The following is a 19,702-nucleotide window of genomic DNA, read 5'->3' as shown; positions in this document are numbered from 1 at the left end:
TCAGAGAAGACATGCGATAGAATCATACTGGGTTTTGGAAATGGAAAATTGGATAATGCTTCATGCTTTTTTAGAAGTAGATTTTGTATTTAATACTTTATAGATTTTCTTCTTCTAAATTGAAATTGGGGTCATTTTGGCTTTTTCAAAATAGATTAAAGGTAAACTAACAATTTCTGAATTAGTAATATTTGGAAGTTTTGCCGTTTTGTTAAATCATTTGTCCATGTTATATAGCTATACAGAAATGGATCCTGTTATCATTGCTTCCGAAGGAGTAGAGAAATTTAAAAATGAAAATTTTGAAATTATTATTGTTGATACAAGTGGCCGCCATAAACAAGAAGACTCTTTATTTGAAGAAATGCTTCAAGTTGCTAATGCTATAGTAAGTAGCTTTCAACGTAGAAACAATATTAGGACTTTGGTTAATTTAATTATAAAACCGGATTGAGTATATGACCAATATAATTTGTTTTGGGCACCTATATCTGTGTGGTAGTGACTTAATTTCATCATTTTTGCTATCTGTGAAATATAAACTTTTCATAGGTTTGAAAAAATAATTTCCTTTCTCACTTAATCATCCTATTAGTATGCATAAGAAGATGTTTAAAAATTAGTAATTAGGCTGGGTGCAGTGGCTCACGTCTATAATCCCAGCACTTTGGGAGGCTGAGTCGGATGGATCACAAGGTCAGGAGTTCGAGATCAGCCTGGCCAACATGGTGAAACCCCCATCTGTACTAAAAATACAAAAATTATCTGGGCGTGGTGGCAGGTGCCTGTAATCCCATCTACCTGGGAGCTGAGATAGGAGAATCGCTTGAACCCGGGAGGCAGAGGTTGCAGTGAGCTGAGATCATGCCATTGCACTCCAACCTGGGCAACAAGAACAAAACTCTATCTGAAAAAAAAAAAAAAAATTAGTAATTAGCCTTTCATGTCTGATGAATTTCCTTTTTAAAAATTCAGTTGGAAATATTTAGGTGAATTTTGAGAATTTTCCAAAATGAAGCATTAAAAAAATATTATTTTGTGTCTCTTTAAAAGTGTGATGGGAATAATTTGGGGGAGGAGAAGCAGTTTATAGATACCTGCAGCATATATTATTTAGGAACCCATGTCTTGGCATTGGAGTATTAGCAGTAATTCTTTGGTTTGTGGTTAATGCTAATAAGTTTCTTTTTATTTATGTTGTTATTTTGACCAACTTGAGCAGATCTAAGGGAAATAGCCTCAAGTGTATTTTATCCATTTTGTTTTCAGTATATACTCTTCTGCTTTGATTTGCCTTTGCACTTTTTTTGCCTAGAATGCCATTCTTTCAAATCTTTGCATAACTTTTTCCTTTTTATTCAGGTCTCAGCTCAAACATTAGGTCCAGAGAGGCCTTCCCTGACTGCCCTACTAGAAGATGCCTCCCATACTTCAAAACTGATACTCTATATCCCATTTTAGTTGTTATACATCTGAAATGTTTATCTATGTATTATCTATGTCCTCTGACTAGAATGCAAGTTTCTTAGGACAAATATTTTCTCATTTACCTTTTTGTTCTCAGGACCTAGATGGTACCCAATAGTACATAGTACTTCAACAAATATTTATGGATTGAACAATTATTTATGTTGTAAATATTGTGGGGTTTTTTTTGTTTGTTTTTCTTGAGATGGAATTTCACTCTTGTTGCCCAGGCTGGAGTGCGGTGGCATGATCTCAACTGACTGCAACCTCTGCCTCCCGGGTTCAAGTGATTCTCCTGCCTGAGCCTCTCATGTAGCTGGGATTACAGGGGCTTGCCACCATGCCTGGCTAATTTTTGTATGCTAATTTTTGTATTTTTAGTAGAGACAGAGTTTTCACCATGCTGGCCAGGCTGGTCTTGAACTCCACCTCTGGTGATCCACCCGGCTTGGCCTCCCAAAGCGCTGAGCTTGCAGACATGAGCCGTGCCTGGCTCTAAATATTGTTTTGTAGCTTCTAATGATGACATTTGCTTAGGATCAATAAAAATCTTTTCTAAAGTATCTTTTCTATTTAAACTTTCTAGCAACCTGATAACATTGTTTATGTGATGGATGCCTCCATTGGGCAGGCTTGTGAAGCCCAGGCTAAGGCTTTTAAAGATAAAGTAGATGTAGCCTCAGTAATAGTGACAAAACTTGATGGCCATGCAAAAGGAGGTGGTGCGCTCAGTGCGTAAGTATCATTGGTACTATTGTCCTCTGTCTTGGGATTGTATGGGGAAGGGTATGTGTTTATAGCTTTCATATTGATCATTTAAAATATGTTTCAATCGTGAGCCTAATATGGTATGTAAAGGAAGTTTAAATAGAAATAATTTTGGAGCCCGTCTAATATAGTTCTATTACATCTTGCGAAATGAAACTTGAGTTTTGTACCTTTGTCTAATTAGCTTTGGAGGCGGATTCACTTCAAATATCAGATCTGCTGGAAATTTGTGGGGCTCTTTTGAGGTTATTTTATATTTTCTTTTTTTTTCCAGAGTTGCTGCCACAAAAAGTCCGATTATTTTCATTGGTACAGGGGAACATATAGATGACTTTGAACCTTTCAAAACACAGCCTTTTATTAGCAAACTTCTTGGTATGTACAGTGGTGGTGATATAGACAAATCTCCAAGAAATACAATGTATCTTTAGGACAAAATAGGATTTTAATTCTGTCCTCACTAATTTAAGAACATCATTTCCTTCTATGACTTACTTTCCTTATCTGTAAAATAGAGATAATGCTTATCTGCTTTCTGTGGTGAAAGTGGTAAAATGAGGTATCTAGTAGAAAGTTCTTTGGAAAAGTTTTAGAGCACAATACAAAAACAAGTGGTTTTAATAATAGTAGATGTAAGGGCAATAATACTTTGGCAATGTCTCAAGGTGGTATAGTTAGAGAGCATGGAATTTGGAGTTAAACCCTGGGCTGCAGTCCCTGCTTTGCAACTTGTTTGTTGCTACTTAACTTTTTTTTTTTGAGATGGAGTTTCGCTCTTGTCACCCATGCTGGAGTGCAATGGCGGGATCTCAGTTCACTGCAACTTCTACCTTCTGGGTTCAAGTGATTTTCCTGCCTTAGCCTCCCAAGTGGCTGGGATTATAGGCGTGCACCACCAGGTCCAGCTAATTTTTTTTATTTTTAGTAAAGACGGGGTTTCACCATGTTGGCCAGGCTAGTCTCGAACTCCTGACCTCAGGTGACCCACCCACCTCGGCCTCCCAAACTGCTGGGATTACAGGCATGAGCCACCGTGCCTGGCCATGCCACTTAACTTTCTTAGCTTCGGTTTTCTCATTTGTGTAGTGTAGTAAGAATACCTATCATAATAACCTCACAAGGTTATTATGTATGTGAGTGTGTTTTGTATAATGTAAAGCAGGGTATAGTATTAGCTGTTAATTTTTCTTTTTTGCATCTTATAGGTATGGGCGACATTGAAGGACTGATAGATAAAGTCAACGAGTTGAAGTTGGATGACAATGAAGCACTTATAGAGAAGTTGAAACATGGTATATGAGTGACAAAAAAGCACTTCATCTCAGATGTCTTCCACTGACTTTTTTAAAATAAAGTTACTATTAAGTTGTTTGAAATATAATGTCTATTACAGTCAGATCTTCTGCTTATTTTAGATGATTTATATGCAAATCATTTAAAATCTAGGTGCCTGAGCAGTTACAGAATTCAGTGTTTTTATTTTCTTTATTGTAATAAAATTAAGATTAAAATCAAGGCTTTCACTAGGTTCCTTGAAATGTTTGTTTGTTTGTTTTTTAAGATGGAGTCTCACTCTGTTATCCAGGCTGGAGTGCAGTGGTGCAATCTTGGCTTGCTGCCAACTCTGCCTCCTGGGTTCAAGTGATTCTTCTGCCTCAGCCTCCTGAGGAGCTGGGATTACAGGCACGTACTACCAGGCCTGGCTAATTTTTGTATTTTTAGTAGAGATGAAGTTTCGCCATGTTGGCCAGGCTGGTCTTGAACTGCTGACCTCAGGTGATCCGCCCACCTCGGCCTCCCAAAGTGCTGGGATTACAGGTGTGAGCCACTGTGCTTGGCTGGTTCCTTGAAGTTAAACAGGTTAAAAGTAAGTTAGAACACAAGGATGAAATTAAATATACCACATTTTCTTTACCCCACACGAAAGACCCCTCCTGTAGAGAAGGATATTACTCGATTAGGAGCTCAGGTTCTTAAATATAACATACCGGTGTTTGTATCTCTGATCTATTTTTCAGCTGTATAACTTTTTGAAATTACTTAGCCTCAATTTTGTCATCTATAAAAAGTACATAATACTAACCACTTCGTATGGTTGTGAAGTCTGCATTCGCTGATGCATGTACAATGTCTGGCACATCATAAACACTCCGTGTATATTATTCTCGACCATTCCAGTTGTTCTAAAAATAATCTTTAATTACCATAGCAACTATTTGCCTCTTTGCTTCTTCTCACTCGTCTTACCAGATAATTGTGCCTTTACCTTTCTCTTAAATGCTAGTCTTTCTCAGGGATCATTCTAAGTCATCTTTCTCAGGCGCTTCAGACTCAGGTATCTGTTAACTAGACCATTCTTGGATGTTTCTTTTTTTTTTTTTTGAGGCGGAGTCTCGCTCTGTCACCCGGACTGGTGTGCAGTGGCCAGATCTCAGTTCACTGCAAGCTCCGCCTCCCGGGTTTACGCCATTCTCCTGCCTCAGCCTCCCGAGTAGCTGGGACTACAGGCGCCCGCCACCTTGCCCGGCTCGTTTTTGTATTTTTAGTAGAGATGGGGTTTCACCGTGTTAGCCAGGATGGTCTCGATCTCCTGACCTCATGATCCGCCCATCTCGGCCTCCCAAAGTGCTGGGATTACAGGCTTGAGCCACCGCGCCCAGCGATGTTTCATAGACATCTCAAATTCAGCATAACCTTATTCCCATCCCAACCTCTCACCTCGTTGTCTCATCAGTGAATACTAACATCATTTATATTGTTGCCAGAGTCAGAAACTTGGGTGTCATTATTATTTCTTCCTCACTCTGCCTTTCTCCATCAGTTAACTAGTCCTAGTGTTCCTACCTCCTAAATATCTCCATTCCATCCCCTTCTCTGTAGCCGCCCTACAACTATGCTAGTTCATCTCTTTCCTAGATCTTCTTATTGTAAGTCTTTCAACAGATCTTCCAGCTTCCTGTACTCTTCCCCTTTGATGTATTTTTTCATACTACAGCCCAAAATAATCTTTCAGAACTGCAAATCCGATCCCATTACTGCTCTTCTTACAATTCTTTAATGGCTTTCTATTGCCCTTATAAAGTTTTTAACTGATTTTACGATCTAGCTCACATCTTCCATGTGGTGTTTTAGCACTGTTGTTCTTAGTATTCTGTGTGTAGCTATGCTGGACTTCTTTTAGTTTCTCAAATGTACATTCCTGTCTCACATCTGGGCTGTTGCCTTTGCTTGTCCCTCTATCTCTCTTCTTAACCTCTGCCATCATCTCTGGCCAAGATGGCTAACTGCTACTTACACTTCAGATTTCTCCTTAAATGTCCTTCTTCAGGGACATTTCACCTGAACCCTAGACTGAGTTGGAACCTTCTGACAGATGTTTCTATCACTTCCTACAATTAATTTTTGTATTGACCACAATTATTTGATGTCTGTTTTTCCTGCTTGACGGTGAAGGTAGAGGTCATAGCTGTGTTATTCATCTTTTATGTTCACAGTACCTAGCACAGTGTCTGGCACATAGTAGGCCTTCAGTAACTATTGAATGAATGAATTTATACTTCGTTGCCTGTTTCTTTGCCCTTTTTTTCTTTTCTTTTCTTTTTTTTGGCACAGAGTTTCACTCTTGTCGCCCAGACTGGAGTGCATTGGCACAATCTCAGCTCACTGTAACCTCCACCTCCCAGTTTGAAGCAATTCTGCCTCAGCCTCCCCAGTAGCTGGGACTACAGGTGTGCACCACCATGCCTGGCTAATTTTGATATTTTTAGTAGAGATGGGGTTTCACCATGTTGGCCAGGCTGATCTCAAACTCCTGGCCTTAGGTGATCCGCCCACCTCGGCCTCCCAAAGTGCTGGGATTACAGGCGTGAGCCACCATGCCTGGCCACTCCTTCCTTTTTCTATCTTGAATAATCCTACCACTGTTTCTGCTAGCACTACGAAGCTCGGTGTATATTCCTACTCTGTTTCCTTTCTTACTCCTGACTCTCCTGAAGTCTCTGCATTTTTGTTTCTGTTCCTAATATTCTACTCATTCTGAGATCTCCAAGGGTCTCCTAATTTCCACATGTAGTGACCTTTCTTGTTTTCCTTGGTTCCTAATATTTAAGTGTTTTCTGCCTTTTCTGTTTTCATACTCCAAGTTCCATGTCTGTAGATTTCTTATATTATCCTAGCTTTAATTATCAGTTCTGTATAAATGGCCAAATATGTATTTCAACCGTAATCCTCTCTTCCACTGTTTAATTCTGCATTTCTAGTTGCCTGCTATAACGTTTCTTTTAAGATATTGTACTGCCACTTCAAATTCAGAATGCCTGAATCAAATACCTTTTCTCTTTTTATCTTTAGGACATAAATAGAAAATACTTTCTCTTTTGGCTTGTTCCATCCCTGTTTTTAAAGCTTAGATTAATATACATACAATGAAATGCTCAAATCCTAAGGATATCTTTATTTTTTTAACAAATGCACAGTAACCCACACCCAGTCAAGAAACAGAACATTTCCATTACTTTAAAAGGTTTGCTTATGCCCTTTCCCAGTAATACTTCTTATTATAGAAGTCTTGGGCTATGCATGGTGGCTCATACTGTAATCCCAGTGCTTTAGGAGGCCAAGGTGGGAGGATCATTTGAGACCAGGAGTTTGAGACCAGCCTGGACAACATAGTGAGACACATATCTCTTAGAAAAATCCAGTGGCATGCATCCATAGTCCTAACTACACTGGAGACTGAGGCGGGGGGGTCACTTGAGCTCAGGAGTTTGAGGCTACCAGTGAGTTATGACTGTACCACTGCAATCCAGTTTTGGTGATAGAGCACAACCCTCTTAAAAAAATAAAGAAATTCTGAATATATCCTTTTTTTCCCAATCTGTTTTCTCTAAGCATATTTTGATATTCATTCATGTAGTCGTACTTATCTATAGTTTGTTCTTTTTATTGCTGAATAGTATTTTTTCCCACAGGTATCCATTTTCCTGTTCATAGATCCCTAAGCTATTTAAGAAACTCCAAACAATCTTCTAAAGTGTTTTGCTATTCTGTCACCAACAATATACGGCAGTTCTTTATGGTCCACATCCTCTTTAACTTTTGATATTGTCAGCCTTTAAAATTTTACTCATCCTAGTAGGGATAGTTTATATGCCTTGTTTTCAGGTTTCTTGTGTGTCTGTATATGTGTTTTCTCAGATAGAATGTTAGCTTCTCTAGGATAGGACCTGTGTGTCTATATATTCTCCCCAGCATTCATCCTGTCATCTTGCACATGGTAACTGCTTGGTGAATATTTATTGATTGTATATTTTATAAGTATGCTTCAAGATGAATTCATGATTAAGGATGAAATTAGTTTTGTTGAATGGAAATGTACATACTGTAATATATCCAAATTATTTATATTGTATTTCAGGTCAGTTTACGTTGCGAGACATGTATGAGCAATTTCAAAATATCATGAAAATGGGCCCCTTCAGTCAGATCTTGGTTAGTTATCCTTAAAAGTTTATACCTTCTTTTGTTTTTATTAAATTTTCTAAGAATAGATACACTTGCTTTAATTATTTTTACATTTGGGTAAAAATAGGTATCTTAAGACTTAGTGTCAATATTAAACCTAATAGTTAAATGTGGACATTTTGAACTATTAATCTTAAGCTATTATTGACTTTATGTTTAAATCTGTTTTAGGGGATGATCCCTGGTTTTGGAACAGATTTTATGAGCAAAGGAAATGAACAGGAGTCAATGGCAAGGCTAAAGAAATTAATGACAATAATGGATAGTATGAATGATCAAGGTAAGATGGCAGATTATTTTCCTCAGGGGACAATGTTCTGACTATCAGTAAGATGAGAGTTTCACTGTGTTCTTGTGGACAAGATGGGGAGAAATTTAGACTGAAAGATTATTTTTAGGTAGATTTGTAATAGCTTGAAAGCTCTTACTCAAAGGGTTATGATCATTGGATTGCCTTCATCAGTGAGAGAAATGTCTACTACAATACTCCAAATGAGATACAAGGAAAGAACACTAGTTCTTCATGATGTTGATAGAGATAACTTAAAAGGAGAACTCTGTAGTCAAATTTGGTGGAATGCTAGTTTTTAAAGAGTTAAATTTGGCCAGGTGAGGTGGCTCACGCCTGTAATCCTAGTACTTTGGCAGGCCAAGGTGGGAGGATTACTTGAGGCCAGGAGTTTAAGACCAACCTGGCCAACATAGCAAGACCCTGCCTCTATGAAAAAAAAAAAATTTACTAAAAGTCTCTTCATAGCTTTAATATTGCTAACATACATTGGGAAACTAAGAAATGGATAGCTTAAGCAATGCTTAGAAAATTCTTTCGGTCTGAAACATAAGGTTTCAGTTTTCTCAGTATACTGCTCTGTTCCCTGACCCTATAAAGGCATACCTCAGAGATACTGTGGGTTTGGTTCTAGACCACTGCAGTAAAGGAAATATCATGCAGTAAAGTGAGTTATACAGATTTTTTTGGTTTTCCAGTGTATATAAAAGTTATGTTTACACATACATATACTGTAGTCTATTAATAAAGTGTGCAAGAGCATTATGTCTAAAAAACAATGTATATACCTTAGTTTAAAAATAGTTTCTTGTTGGCTGGGTGTGGTGGCTTACAACACCTGTGATCCCAGTACTTTGGGAGGCTGAGGCAGGTGGATCACCTGAGGTCAGGAGTTTGATACCAGCCTAGCTAACATGGTAAAACCCTGTTTCTACTAAAAATACAAAAAAAATTAGCCAGGCATGGTGGCACATGCCTGTAATCCCAGCTACTTGGGAGGCTGAGGCAGGAGAATCACTTGAACTCGGGGGGCAGAGGTTGCAGTGAGCCGAGATCGTGCCACTGCACTCCAGCCTGGGTGACAGAGACTCTGTCTCAAAAGAAAAAATTAAAAAATAGTTTATTGCTAAAAATGCTAATGATCATCTAAGCCTTCAGTGCATTCTAATCTTTGCTGATGGAGGATCTTAGCTTGATGTCGATGACTGCGAACTGATTACAGTGATGGTTGCCAAAGGTCAAGGTGGCTGTGGCAGTTTCTTAAAACACAAGAATGAAATTTGCCCAATTGATTGACTCTTCTTTTCACAAAAGATTTCTCGGTAGTATTCAATGCTGTTCGACAGCATTTTACCCACAGTAGAACTTCTTCCAAAGTTGGAGTCAGTTCTGTCAAACCCTGCTGCTGCTGCTTTATCAACTAAGTTTATGTAATATTCTAACAATTTGAACAATTTTTCATATCTGTGCTTTACTATCTAATTTATTGTTATTTTTTGTAGTCTCTTTTTCCTGAGCTCCAGGTTTTCATACTAACCCAAATAAGATTGTCCTTTTCTTTTAAGGTTGTCTTTTTCCTCATCGTCTCTAACACTGCAAAAATGTTTGCATGCAGAATTCATAATTGCGGCATGTCTGAAGTGTCCATTCTGTGCCAGGCACTGTCCTGATCACTTTAAATATGTTAATTCATTTTATCATCATAACAACTCCTATAGCATATTCAGTTATTATCTGCCTTTTTCAAATTAGGAAACTGGTACAGGGAAGTTGAGTAATTTGCCCAGTATAGAACCTTTCCTGACTTCCTTCCTCCTTTGAATGAAGGCCCCTTCCTCTATTTGCTTAACTCTGTCATATTGCTTGCCACGATGTGCTGCTATTAGTTTTTCTTTCATTTGATTTGAGCTGTTGGAAGGAGTATTATATATATTTCATAAATCTTTTATAAGGAAGATGCGGCTTAAAAGCTGCATTTATGAAATGGATTTGGAGGTTTTGATCGTGACTTTATTTTGAGATATTGTATCTTTGTTAGTATTGCATTGATAATTAGACTTCAACTGGATTTCAGTTGACTTCTGGACAATATACTTAGAGGGTATAGACAAATTAGAAGATATAGGAAATCAGGATGATAAATGGGGTTCTAAACCATGTTAGAAGAGTCAAGAGTTGGATATTTGTCATACAGCGAAAATTCACAGGAGACATAATGGCCTATGCATTTGAAAGCTGGCCAGGTGTGGTGACTCTCACCTGTAATCCCAGCATTTTGGGAGGATCACTTGAGGTCAGGAGTTCGAGACCAGCCTGGGCAACATGGTGAAACCCTGTCTTTACTAAAACTACAAAAAAAATTAGCTGGCTGTGGTGGCGTGTGACTACAGACCCAGCTACTCGGGAGCCTCAGGTGGGAGAATCGCTTGAATGCTGGAGGTGGTGGTTGCAGTGAGCCAAGCTTGCACCACTGCACTGCGGCCTGAGTGACAGAGCAACACTCTGTCTCAAAAAAAAAAAGATTTTGAAGGCCTTATTTTTTATGTGTGGCAAGGAGACATATACATGAATGGGAATGGAAGTGCCAGGTGAACGGATTTCAATTTAGTATGTGTAAAGAAAAGATTTTCCCCTAAGTATAACAGAATGGCATAGATAGCTTTACATTAGATAGCAGGTCATCTTCTCCTGGGGATAGGAAGACCAAGGCTAGATAACCATTTATTTAGGGGATATTGCAGAAGGAATGCAGACATAATGGACATTTTGACTAAAGTCCATTCCATTCCTGAGATTGCATGCAACTGAAGAAATGCACCTCATATTCTAAGAGTCATCAAACAACTGTGGGAATTAATTCACTCTTTTTTTTTTTTTTTTTTTTGAGACAGGGTCTCGCTCTGCCGCCCAGGCTGCAGGCTGGAGTGCAGTGGCCGGATCTCAGCTCACTGCAAGCTCCGCCTCCCGGGTTTACGCCATTCTCCTGCCTCAGCCTCCTGAGTAGCTGGGACTACAGGCGCCCGCCACCTCACCCAGCTAGTTTTTTTTTTTTTTGTATTTTTTAGTAGAGATGGGGTTTCACTGTGTTAGCCAGGATGGTCTCAATCTCCTGACCTCGTAATCTACCCGTTTCGGCCTCCCAAAGTGCTGGGATTACAGGCTTGAGCAACCGCGCCTGACCATTAATTCACTCTTAAAGCTACTCAGAGAATTAAAATACTAGTAATAGTAATTACTTGATTATAGGAAATAATTTTTCTGTTGATTATGGATAGAACCTACCTCCTTCTGCTTGCTTATATAGTCTGCATTTATGAATTCATGATTAATATTTATGATAGAGCTAAGGTGAGCATTTGTGTTCATTTTTTAGATATACCGTATACCTCTGGTGTTTGGAGGGCCTAGAGAGGGTAGACATATGAAGTATGGAAGTGGTGGACATTGGGGTCTCAAAACATTCTATTAATAGTTTACTTAAACTGTAGGGAAAGTACATGTGTGTTTTATTGTTTTTATAGCAAAAAGTACATATTTGTTTTATTGTTTTTATAGCTTATGAATACTATAAATGTTCTTTTGAATATATTCTGTATTTTCTTTCTTTCTTTTTTTTTTTTGAGATGGAATCTTGCTCTGTTGTCCAGGCTGGAGTGCAGTGGTGCAATCTTGGCTCACTGAAACCTCTGCCTGGCAGGTTCAAGCAATTCTTCTGCCTCAGCCGCCCGAGTGGCTGGGACTACAGGCGCGTGCCACCATGCCCAGCTGATTTTTGTGTTGTTAGTAAAGACGGGTTTCACCATATTGGCCAGGCTGATGTCGAACTCCTGACCTCATGAGCCGCCTGCCTTGGCCTCACAAAGTGCTGGGATTACAGGCGTGAGCTACCATGCCCGGCCTCCGTGTTTAAGTTTTAAAACTCAAAAGCAAACATAGCGAATGATAACATTTGTTAAATCGGGGTGGTAGTTTGACTATATATTATATCTGTTTTTCTATAAGTAAGATATTTTGTAATATAAAAAGAAAAATGAGATAGTTATCACTTTAAAAACATATCTGCTAAGTAAGCTCTTTGAAGTTATATATTGCCCATTTGCACATAACTGCTTTGATGGTGAATGATAATTGTGTGTGAGAGTAACTGACTCTTGTCTACAGAACTAGACAGTACGGATGGTGCCAAAGTTTTTAGTAAACAACCCGGAAGAATCCAAAGAGTAGCAAGAGGATCAGGTGTATCAACAAGAGATGTTCAAGAACTTTTGACACAATATACCAAGTTTGCACAGATGGTGAAAAAGATGGGAGGTATCAAAGGACTTTTCAAAGGTAAGAAAAGTAAGCTTGTTATTAGTTAACAGACTGAAAAGAAAGGAAGTTGAGTACAAAGTTAAGAGTACTGCCAGTACTGGAAAATTCACAGCTGAATTTCATGTTATTTTCAAGTACTTCCAGGATTTATGTGACCCATGATTTATCTGTTTTCATATTTAAGGTAATAAACATTAATATTAAAAAAAATTTACATCTCTGTAGCGTGGGTAAATGAAAAAAATAATAATGCTTTTCTTTTTGTGAACACATTGTATTAAATTTAGATAATATAAGGAAAAAAAACCAACACATTACCTTTACTCCCCAGAGAATCCAATGGATCCTACTGCAAATAACAGTTGTTATAACTAAGTTTTCTTCTGATACATCATTAACTATTTTTCCATGTTGTCAAATATTCTTCAAAATATAATTCTTGGCCGGGCGCGATGGCTCATACGTGTCATCCTAGCACTTTGGGAGGCTGAGGTGGGCGGATCACTTGAGGTCAGGAGTTCAAGACCAGTCTGGCTAGCATGGTGAAACCCTGTCTCTGCTTAAAATACAAAAAATAGCCGGGCGTCATGGGGCATACCTATAATCTCAGCTACTCGGGAGGCTGAGGCAGGAGAATCACTTGAACCCAGGAGGCGGAGGTTGCAGTGAGCCGAAATTACACCACTGTACTCTAGCCTGAGCAACAGAGTGCTGAGCAACAGAGTGAGACTCCATCCCCCAAAAACACACACACAACACTTCTTAACTGCTGAGTAATACTTTTCCAGTTATGCATGTATCTTTGTCTAATGTAATGCCACTTTTTTGGACAGTTAGGCTGATTCATTCACTTCTATATCAGATTAGTTTTTGTGCAGTTCCGTGAGACCAGGAATTTTGTCTGTTTTGATCGGAAACATAGTAGATGCTAAATAAATTTTGTAGTAATATAATTTCCATTATATTTATTTGTTTATTTATATTATTTTGAGACAGTCTCTCTCTGTCACCCAGACTGGAGTGTGGTGGCACGATCTCGGCTCACTGTAGCCTCTGCTTCCCAGGCTCAAACGATTCTCCTGTCTCAGCCTCCTGAGTAACTGGGATTACAGGCACGCACCACTACCGCCTGGCTAATTTTTGTATTTTTACGGGGTTTCACTATGTTGGCCAGGCTGGTCTTGAACTCCTGACCTCAAATGATGTGCCCGCCTTGGCCTCCCAAAGTGCTGGGATTACAGGCTTGAGCCACAACATCCGGCCTCATTTCCATTGTAATGGTTGAATGTTTTCTCAATATGTGTGTTTAGGTTATTAAGTTTAACATTTCTTTGTACATTTACTGGTTTGAATTTCCTCTAATTGCCTCTTCATGTTACCTGTCCAGTTCTTCCATTTTTCCCCCTTTTATCTTTGTAATAACTCCTTAAAATCTTTGGTTTATGTCTTCGAATATTTTCCCCCAGTTTTTCATTTACCTTTTATTTTTATTTATATTTTATAATGAATAGTAGTTGTTCTTTTTAATGTAACCAGCCTGTCTTTTTATTTCTTTTATGCTCATAAACAGCTTCCCCATGTTTATTTTTTCCTTTTTTTTTTTTTTAACAGAGGTAATCAAGTTAACCTTCTCCATGTTGATACCACAGTTGTCACCATTTTCTTCTGTTTTTTTTTTTGAGACAGAGTCTCGCTCTGTCGCCCAGGCTAGAGTGCAGTGGCGTGATCTTGGCTCACTGCAACCTCCACCTCCTAGGTTCAAGCAGTTCTCCTGCCTCAGTCTCCCAAATACCTGGGATTTCAGGCATGTGCCACCATGCCCAGCTAATTTTTGTATTTTTAGTAGAGACAGGGTTTCACCATGTTGGCCAGGCTGGTCTCAAACTCCTGACCTCAAATGATTCACCTGCCTTAGCTTCCCAAAGTGCGCTGAGATTAGAGGCGTAAGCTACCACGCCTGGCTTCTACTTCTTTTTGGTTTTATTTTGTGTTTGACTTTTTATCTCAATGGAATTTATTTTGCTGTGTATTGTGTATCGTAAAAAGATAAGTTTTTCCAAAGACTATCAACTGTTCCAGTCCTCTTTTAAATTTTTTTCTATAATGTAAACAACTAATTCAGAGTCTGTGAAAATTTGCCTTGAAACCCATTAAAATGAATTTATTATTTCCAAAAATATTGATTAGACAAGCTCCAAAGATGAACAATACCACTGAATAGCTTCTAAAAGCATGAGTATTACCTTTTATCTTTGAAGCTTTCCTTATTTTCCTTGTGATATCCTATTTGCTCTTTTGTGACAAGGAAGAAAAATTAGACAAACATGTTGAAAACTGGTTATAATTCCTACCATCCCATGCTATTAATAAACACATCACTGTAATGTCTTTCCCATGTAGTCCTAACTATTCTTGATAGGACAGATTCACCATCCAGATCTTATCTATGTACTGATTCCTCAATAAAAGAATAACCCCAAGATGAAGTTGGCAGTGGATATACACACAGCTGTGTCACACCAAACTTGAAATACTTTTTTAGAAGTTTTAAGTGCTGATAAACAAACTCTTAGGATAAATCACTAATGAGCATGGAATTCCCAGCTTCTTCGGTTTTATTCATCATATAATAGTTTTCACAGATTTTATCATAAAAACGTATCTTCTCTTTCATTCATAATTTATAATTCACATGATTTATTCACATTAACCAGCTGTGACTGGAGAATCAAGAGGAGCTTTGAGTCCCATTTTTTATAAATGCTTCTGAGAAGTACCACAGTTAATGCCCCTTTCAAATAAATAATTTTGGATGGGTGTGGTGGCTCACACCTGTAATCCCAGCACTTTGAGAGGCCCAGGCAGGAGGATCCCATGATCCCAGGAGGGCAAGGCTGCAGTGAGCCATGATTAGGGCACTGCATTCCAGCCTGGGCGACAGAGCAAGAGCCTGTCTTTAAAAAAAAAAAAAAAAGTTGTTGAAGCAATTCTATGCATTGTTGTAGTGAAGATCTCTTGCCTTCCTCTTAGGAGTACAGCTCTTGTCTAAAGGATGTTTTTACCTATTCTGGCTCAGAGTGCATTTATTTTTTGTTGTTTTTTGTTTGTTTTGTTTTGAGACAGTCTCGCTCTGTCACCCAGGCTGGAGGCTGGAGTGCAATGGCATGCTCATGGCTCATTGCAGCCTTGACCTCCCAAGGTCAAGCTATCCTCCAATCTGAGGCTCCTAAGTAGCTGAGACTATAGGCGCGTGCTGTCACACCCAGCTAATGCTTTTTTTTTTTTTTTTGTAGAGACAGTGTTTCGCCATGTTGCCCAGGCTGGTCTTGAACTCCTGAGCTCAAGTAATCAGCCTCCCTTTGCCACCCAAAGTGCTGGAATTACAAATGTGACCCCCCTCACCCAGGCTGCATCTCTTTCATTGGCTGCCCTTTTTACTGTGGTGTTTTGACATAGTGTAGAAATTCCTTGACAAATGAAGTTGCATTATTTGTCTTTGTATTCTCTGAAGGTTTTCATTACTTAAAGAAAACTTCTGGCTAGGCACCGTGGCTCACGCCTGTAATCCCAGCACTTTGGGAGGCCGAGGCGGGCAGATCACGAGGTCAAGAGATCGAAACCATCCTGGCCGAAGTGGTGAAACCCTGTCTCTACTAAAAATACAAAAATCAGCTGGGCGTGGTGGCGCGTGCCTGTAGTCCCAGCTGCTTGGGAGACTGAGGCAGGAGAATGGTGTGAACCCCGGAGGCAGAGGTTGCAGTGACCAAGATCGTGCCATTGCACTCCAGCCCGGGTGACAGAGCTAGACTCTGTCTCAAAAAAAAAAAACTTCTTAGATACATGCACATCTTGACATTCTCTCAGACTCATACTTTTTTTTTTTCTGTCGCCCAGGCTGGAGTGCAGTGGCGCAATCTTGATTCACTGCAACCTCCACCTCCTGGATTCAAACAATTCTATTGCCTCAGCCTCCCAAGTAGCTAGGACTACAGGCACATACCACCATGTCTGGCTAATTTTTTTTGTATTTTTAGTGGAGACAGGGTTTCACCATGTTGGCCAGGGTGGTCTCGAACTCCTGACCTCAAGTGATCCACTGGCCTCGGCCTCCCAGAGTGCTAGGATTACAGTTGTGAGCCACTATGCCTGGCCCAACAGACTCATACTTTCACATTCATCTACCAGGCATCCAGTCTCTTTGCTAATTAACCCGTGTCTATAAACTCAGCTTTTGTCCAGCATTCCCCTGTATCACTATTAAGCAGTTGTTATAGCTTACTATTAAAAACCACTGGGTGGCCAGGTGTGGTGGCTCACACCTGTAATCCCAGGACTCTGGGAGGCCAAGATGGGTAGGTCACGAGGTCAGGTGTTCGAGACCAGCCTGGCCAAGATGGTGAAACCCTGTCTCTACTAAAAATACAAAAATTAGCCAGGTGTGGTGGTGGGTGCCTGTAATCCCAGCTATTTGGGAGGCTGAGGCAGGAGAATCACTTGAACCTGGGAGGCGGAGGTTGCAGTGAGCCAAGATCGCACCGCTGCACTCTAGCCTGGGTGACAGAGTAAGACTCCGTCTCAAAATAAATAAAAAATAAAACACTGGGTACAGTTTTGCTAATAGTGGCTTATTCACAATAAATAATTAGCATAAATTGCAGCCTTAAGAAAGGCTTTTAAATGTCCTTTTATATAGAATTTTACATGTGCTTCTTCAAAAAATAGTATGTAGTTGAGATAAAGATTAGAAAGGAATATGTAGAAATAGAAATAATTTTGTTAGCGTGATAGGATTATGTAATTTTTTTCTTTGTATTTACTCACTTCATCAAACTTTCTATTATACCCTGATTATACTGATTATATTACCTCCTATACTGACTCAAAATCTTTTTATTTTTTCCTCAGGTGGTGACATGTCTAAGAATGTGAGCCAGTCACAGATGGCAAAATTGAACCAACAAATGGCCAAAATGATGGATCCTAGAGTTCTTCATCACATGGGTAAACACCAAGTTGTTAGCAGTTGCTAATGCAATTTAATTTATAAGGGTTGAGTTTTAATTATATAAGCCTTTTGTTATAATATTACAAAAATCTGTTCAAAATGTGTGATTTCAGGGAAATGGTCATCTGAATCCTAAGTTGAATTAAATTGTAATAGGGCTTATTAGATGAGGTCTTATTCACTCCTCTGCTGCCATCTCTGTGATGTTTGAGCAAGCTATTTAATCATCTTTTGTTTGTTTGTTCTGGTGACTTTTTAGTCACATATCTGTTTTAGAACCTGGATATTTTTAATTATATGACTGAGGAGTTTTAACCTCAGTTCTACTTTGACTGTATAACCTTTACAGAGTTCCTTAAACTTTCTGAACTGCACTTTCCCCTTCGGTAAAATCACAGATCATATCTCATCAAGAAATTATGACAATTAAATGAGGTAATATATATGAAGACATTCAGTAAAATTCTGGGCATATAGTAGATGTTCAATAAATGAATTCTTTTCTTTTTGCAAGTCCTATGGAATAATCCCCTATTGATTATTTTTTATGTAACTTAGAGTAAGACCTTTTTGAATTGATAAGAAAAAAATTTTTTGTGTAGATGTATTGACTGTGTGACAGGTAGTATCCTAAGATCTTTTTATGTATCACCTCATTTATTCCTCACAATAACTCCATAAGACAGGCTATTCATTCTCTTTTATTGATGAGGATAATATAAATTTTTAGGTGGTTCGTTCTTTAAGGCTGATAACTAAATTGCAATCAGAATTCAGTATTTTTAGAAGTACTTATTAGGCAAAAGTAATAAATGTTTCCAGTTCTGTTTAATAATTATCTGTTTTTAACTCTACTTCCCTATTTTTGCTCTAGGTGGTATGGCAGGACTTCAGTCAATGATGAGGCAGTTTCAACAGGGTGCTGCTGGCAACATGAAAGGCATGATGGGATTCAATAATATGTAAAGAAAATGCCTTAATATAAACTGACTCAGTTGAGTACCTAATTTGCTGAGACCTCAGAGTTTCCCTTCTTTTTGCAAATTGGGGGGAAATTTTTCTTGCTTATCATGCACTCTTTCTTTTTCTTCTCGCCCCTTTTTCCCCTCCTTTTCTTTTTCCTTCTTTCTTTCTTCCCTTTAATGTAAGGGAGAAATACATGGTTTTTGTGGAAATCATTATATGTTTGCTTTAGATTTTCTTCTGTTTTCACCATCATAACACTTAAGTTAATTCATGATGTAAAATTTTAGTACTTAAAGGTTTTTAATCATCTCGAAGGCCAACTATCACATTTGTAAACAGTCCTGGTCAGTAGTTAAATAATGTTCCAATTAAAGTGCTGTAAAATAAACTTCAAAGTGGTTATAAGGGGTTGTTAACTTTCTTTATGGTTAAAAATTATCAGTTTATCACACTAAAAACTCAATGGAAAAGCCAGTAGATAAATGTCATTTAAAAATATGCCTGGGGCCGAGCACGGTGGCTCACGCCTGTTATCCCAGCACTTTGTGAGGCCGAAGCAGGTGGATCACCTGAGGTCAGGAGTTCAAGACCAGCCTGGCCAACATGGAAACCCCATCTCTACTAAAAATACAAAAATTAGCTGGGCATAGTGATGCGTGCCTGTAGTCCCAGCTACTCAGGAGGCTGAGGCATGAGAGTCACTTGAACTCAGGAGGCGGAGGTTGCAGTGAGCTGAGGTCCCGCCTCTGCACTCCAGCCTGGGTGACAGAGTGAGACTACATCTCAAAAGAAAACAAAAAAAAGAGAGAAATTAACAGGCCAAGTGTGGTGGCTCCTGCCCAGGCTGATCTGGAACTCCTGAGCTCATGTGATCTACCTGCCGTTGGTCTCCCGAAGTGCTGGGATTACAGGCCTGAGCCATTGCACCCAGTCAATCGTTGATTTTTTTTCTTTTTTCTTTTTTGAGACAGAGTCTTGCTTTGTTGCCCGGGCTGGAGTGCAATGACATGATCTTGGTTCACTGCAACCTCTGCATCCCAGGTTCAAGTGATTCTCCTGCCTTAGCCTCCTGAGTAGCTGGAATTACAGGCATGTGACAACACACCTGGCTAATTTTTTTTTTTTTTTTGAGATAGAGTCTCTTCCTGTCACCGAGGCTGAAGGGCAGTGGCATGATCTCTGTTCACTGCAACCTCTGCCTCCCAGGTTTGAGCAATTCTCCTGCCTCAGTCTCCCTAGTAGCTGGGAGTACAGGCACGTACCACCATGCCTGGCTAATTTTTTATATTTTTAGTAGAGATGGGGTTTCACCATGTTGGCCCGGCTGGTCTCGAACCCCTGACCTCAGGTGATCCACCCATGTCGGCCTC

The 19,702-nt window shown here is 39.1% G+C and overlaps 1 protein-coding gene across 3 annotated transcripts in view; it reads left to right on the top strand.

Moving 5' to 3' along the window:
- SRP54 (signal recognition particle 54) overlaps positions 1 to 18,738 on the top strand; it is a 46,267-nt gene extending 27,529 nt beyond the window's left edge. For all 3 annotated transcript variants that reach the window (XM_033188284.1, XM_033188283.1, XM_033188285.1), the window contains exons 8-16: positions 238 to 388; positions 2,054 to 2,202; positions 2,510 to 2,610; positions 3,441 to 3,527; positions 7,652 to 7,725; positions 7,930 to 8,038; positions 12,209 to 12,379; positions 17,267 to 17,362; positions 18,241 to 18,738. In XM_033188284.1, coding sequence (XP_033044175.1) covers positions 238 to 388; positions 2,054 to 2,202; positions 2,510 to 2,610; positions 3,441 to 3,527; positions 7,652 to 7,725; positions 7,930 to 8,038; positions 12,209 to 12,379; positions 17,267 to 17,362; positions 18,241 to 18,332 — 1,030 coding nt within the window. In that variant the 3' untranslated portion in view covers positions 18,333 to 18,738. The remainder of the gene's footprint in view (positions 1 to 237; positions 389 to 2,053; positions 2,203 to 2,509; positions 2,611 to 3,440; positions 3,528 to 7,651; positions 7,726 to 7,929; positions 8,039 to 12,208; positions 12,380 to 17,266; positions 17,363 to 18,240) is intronic.
- Positions 18,739 to 19,702: the final 964 nt, after the last annotated feature.

Source organism: Trachypithecus francoisi, unplaced genomic scaffold (genome assembly GCF_009764315.1).
Source record: "Trachypithecus francoisi isolate TF-2019V2 unplaced genomic scaffold, Tfra_2.0 Lachesis_group3, whole genome shotgun sequence".
Lineage (NCBI taxonomy): Eukaryota > Metazoa > Chordata > Mammalia > Primates > Cercopithecidae > Trachypithecus > Trachypithecus francoisi.
The sequence above is the reverse complement of the archived record's forward strand: the minus strand, read 5'-3'. Positions and strand labels throughout refer to the sequence as shown.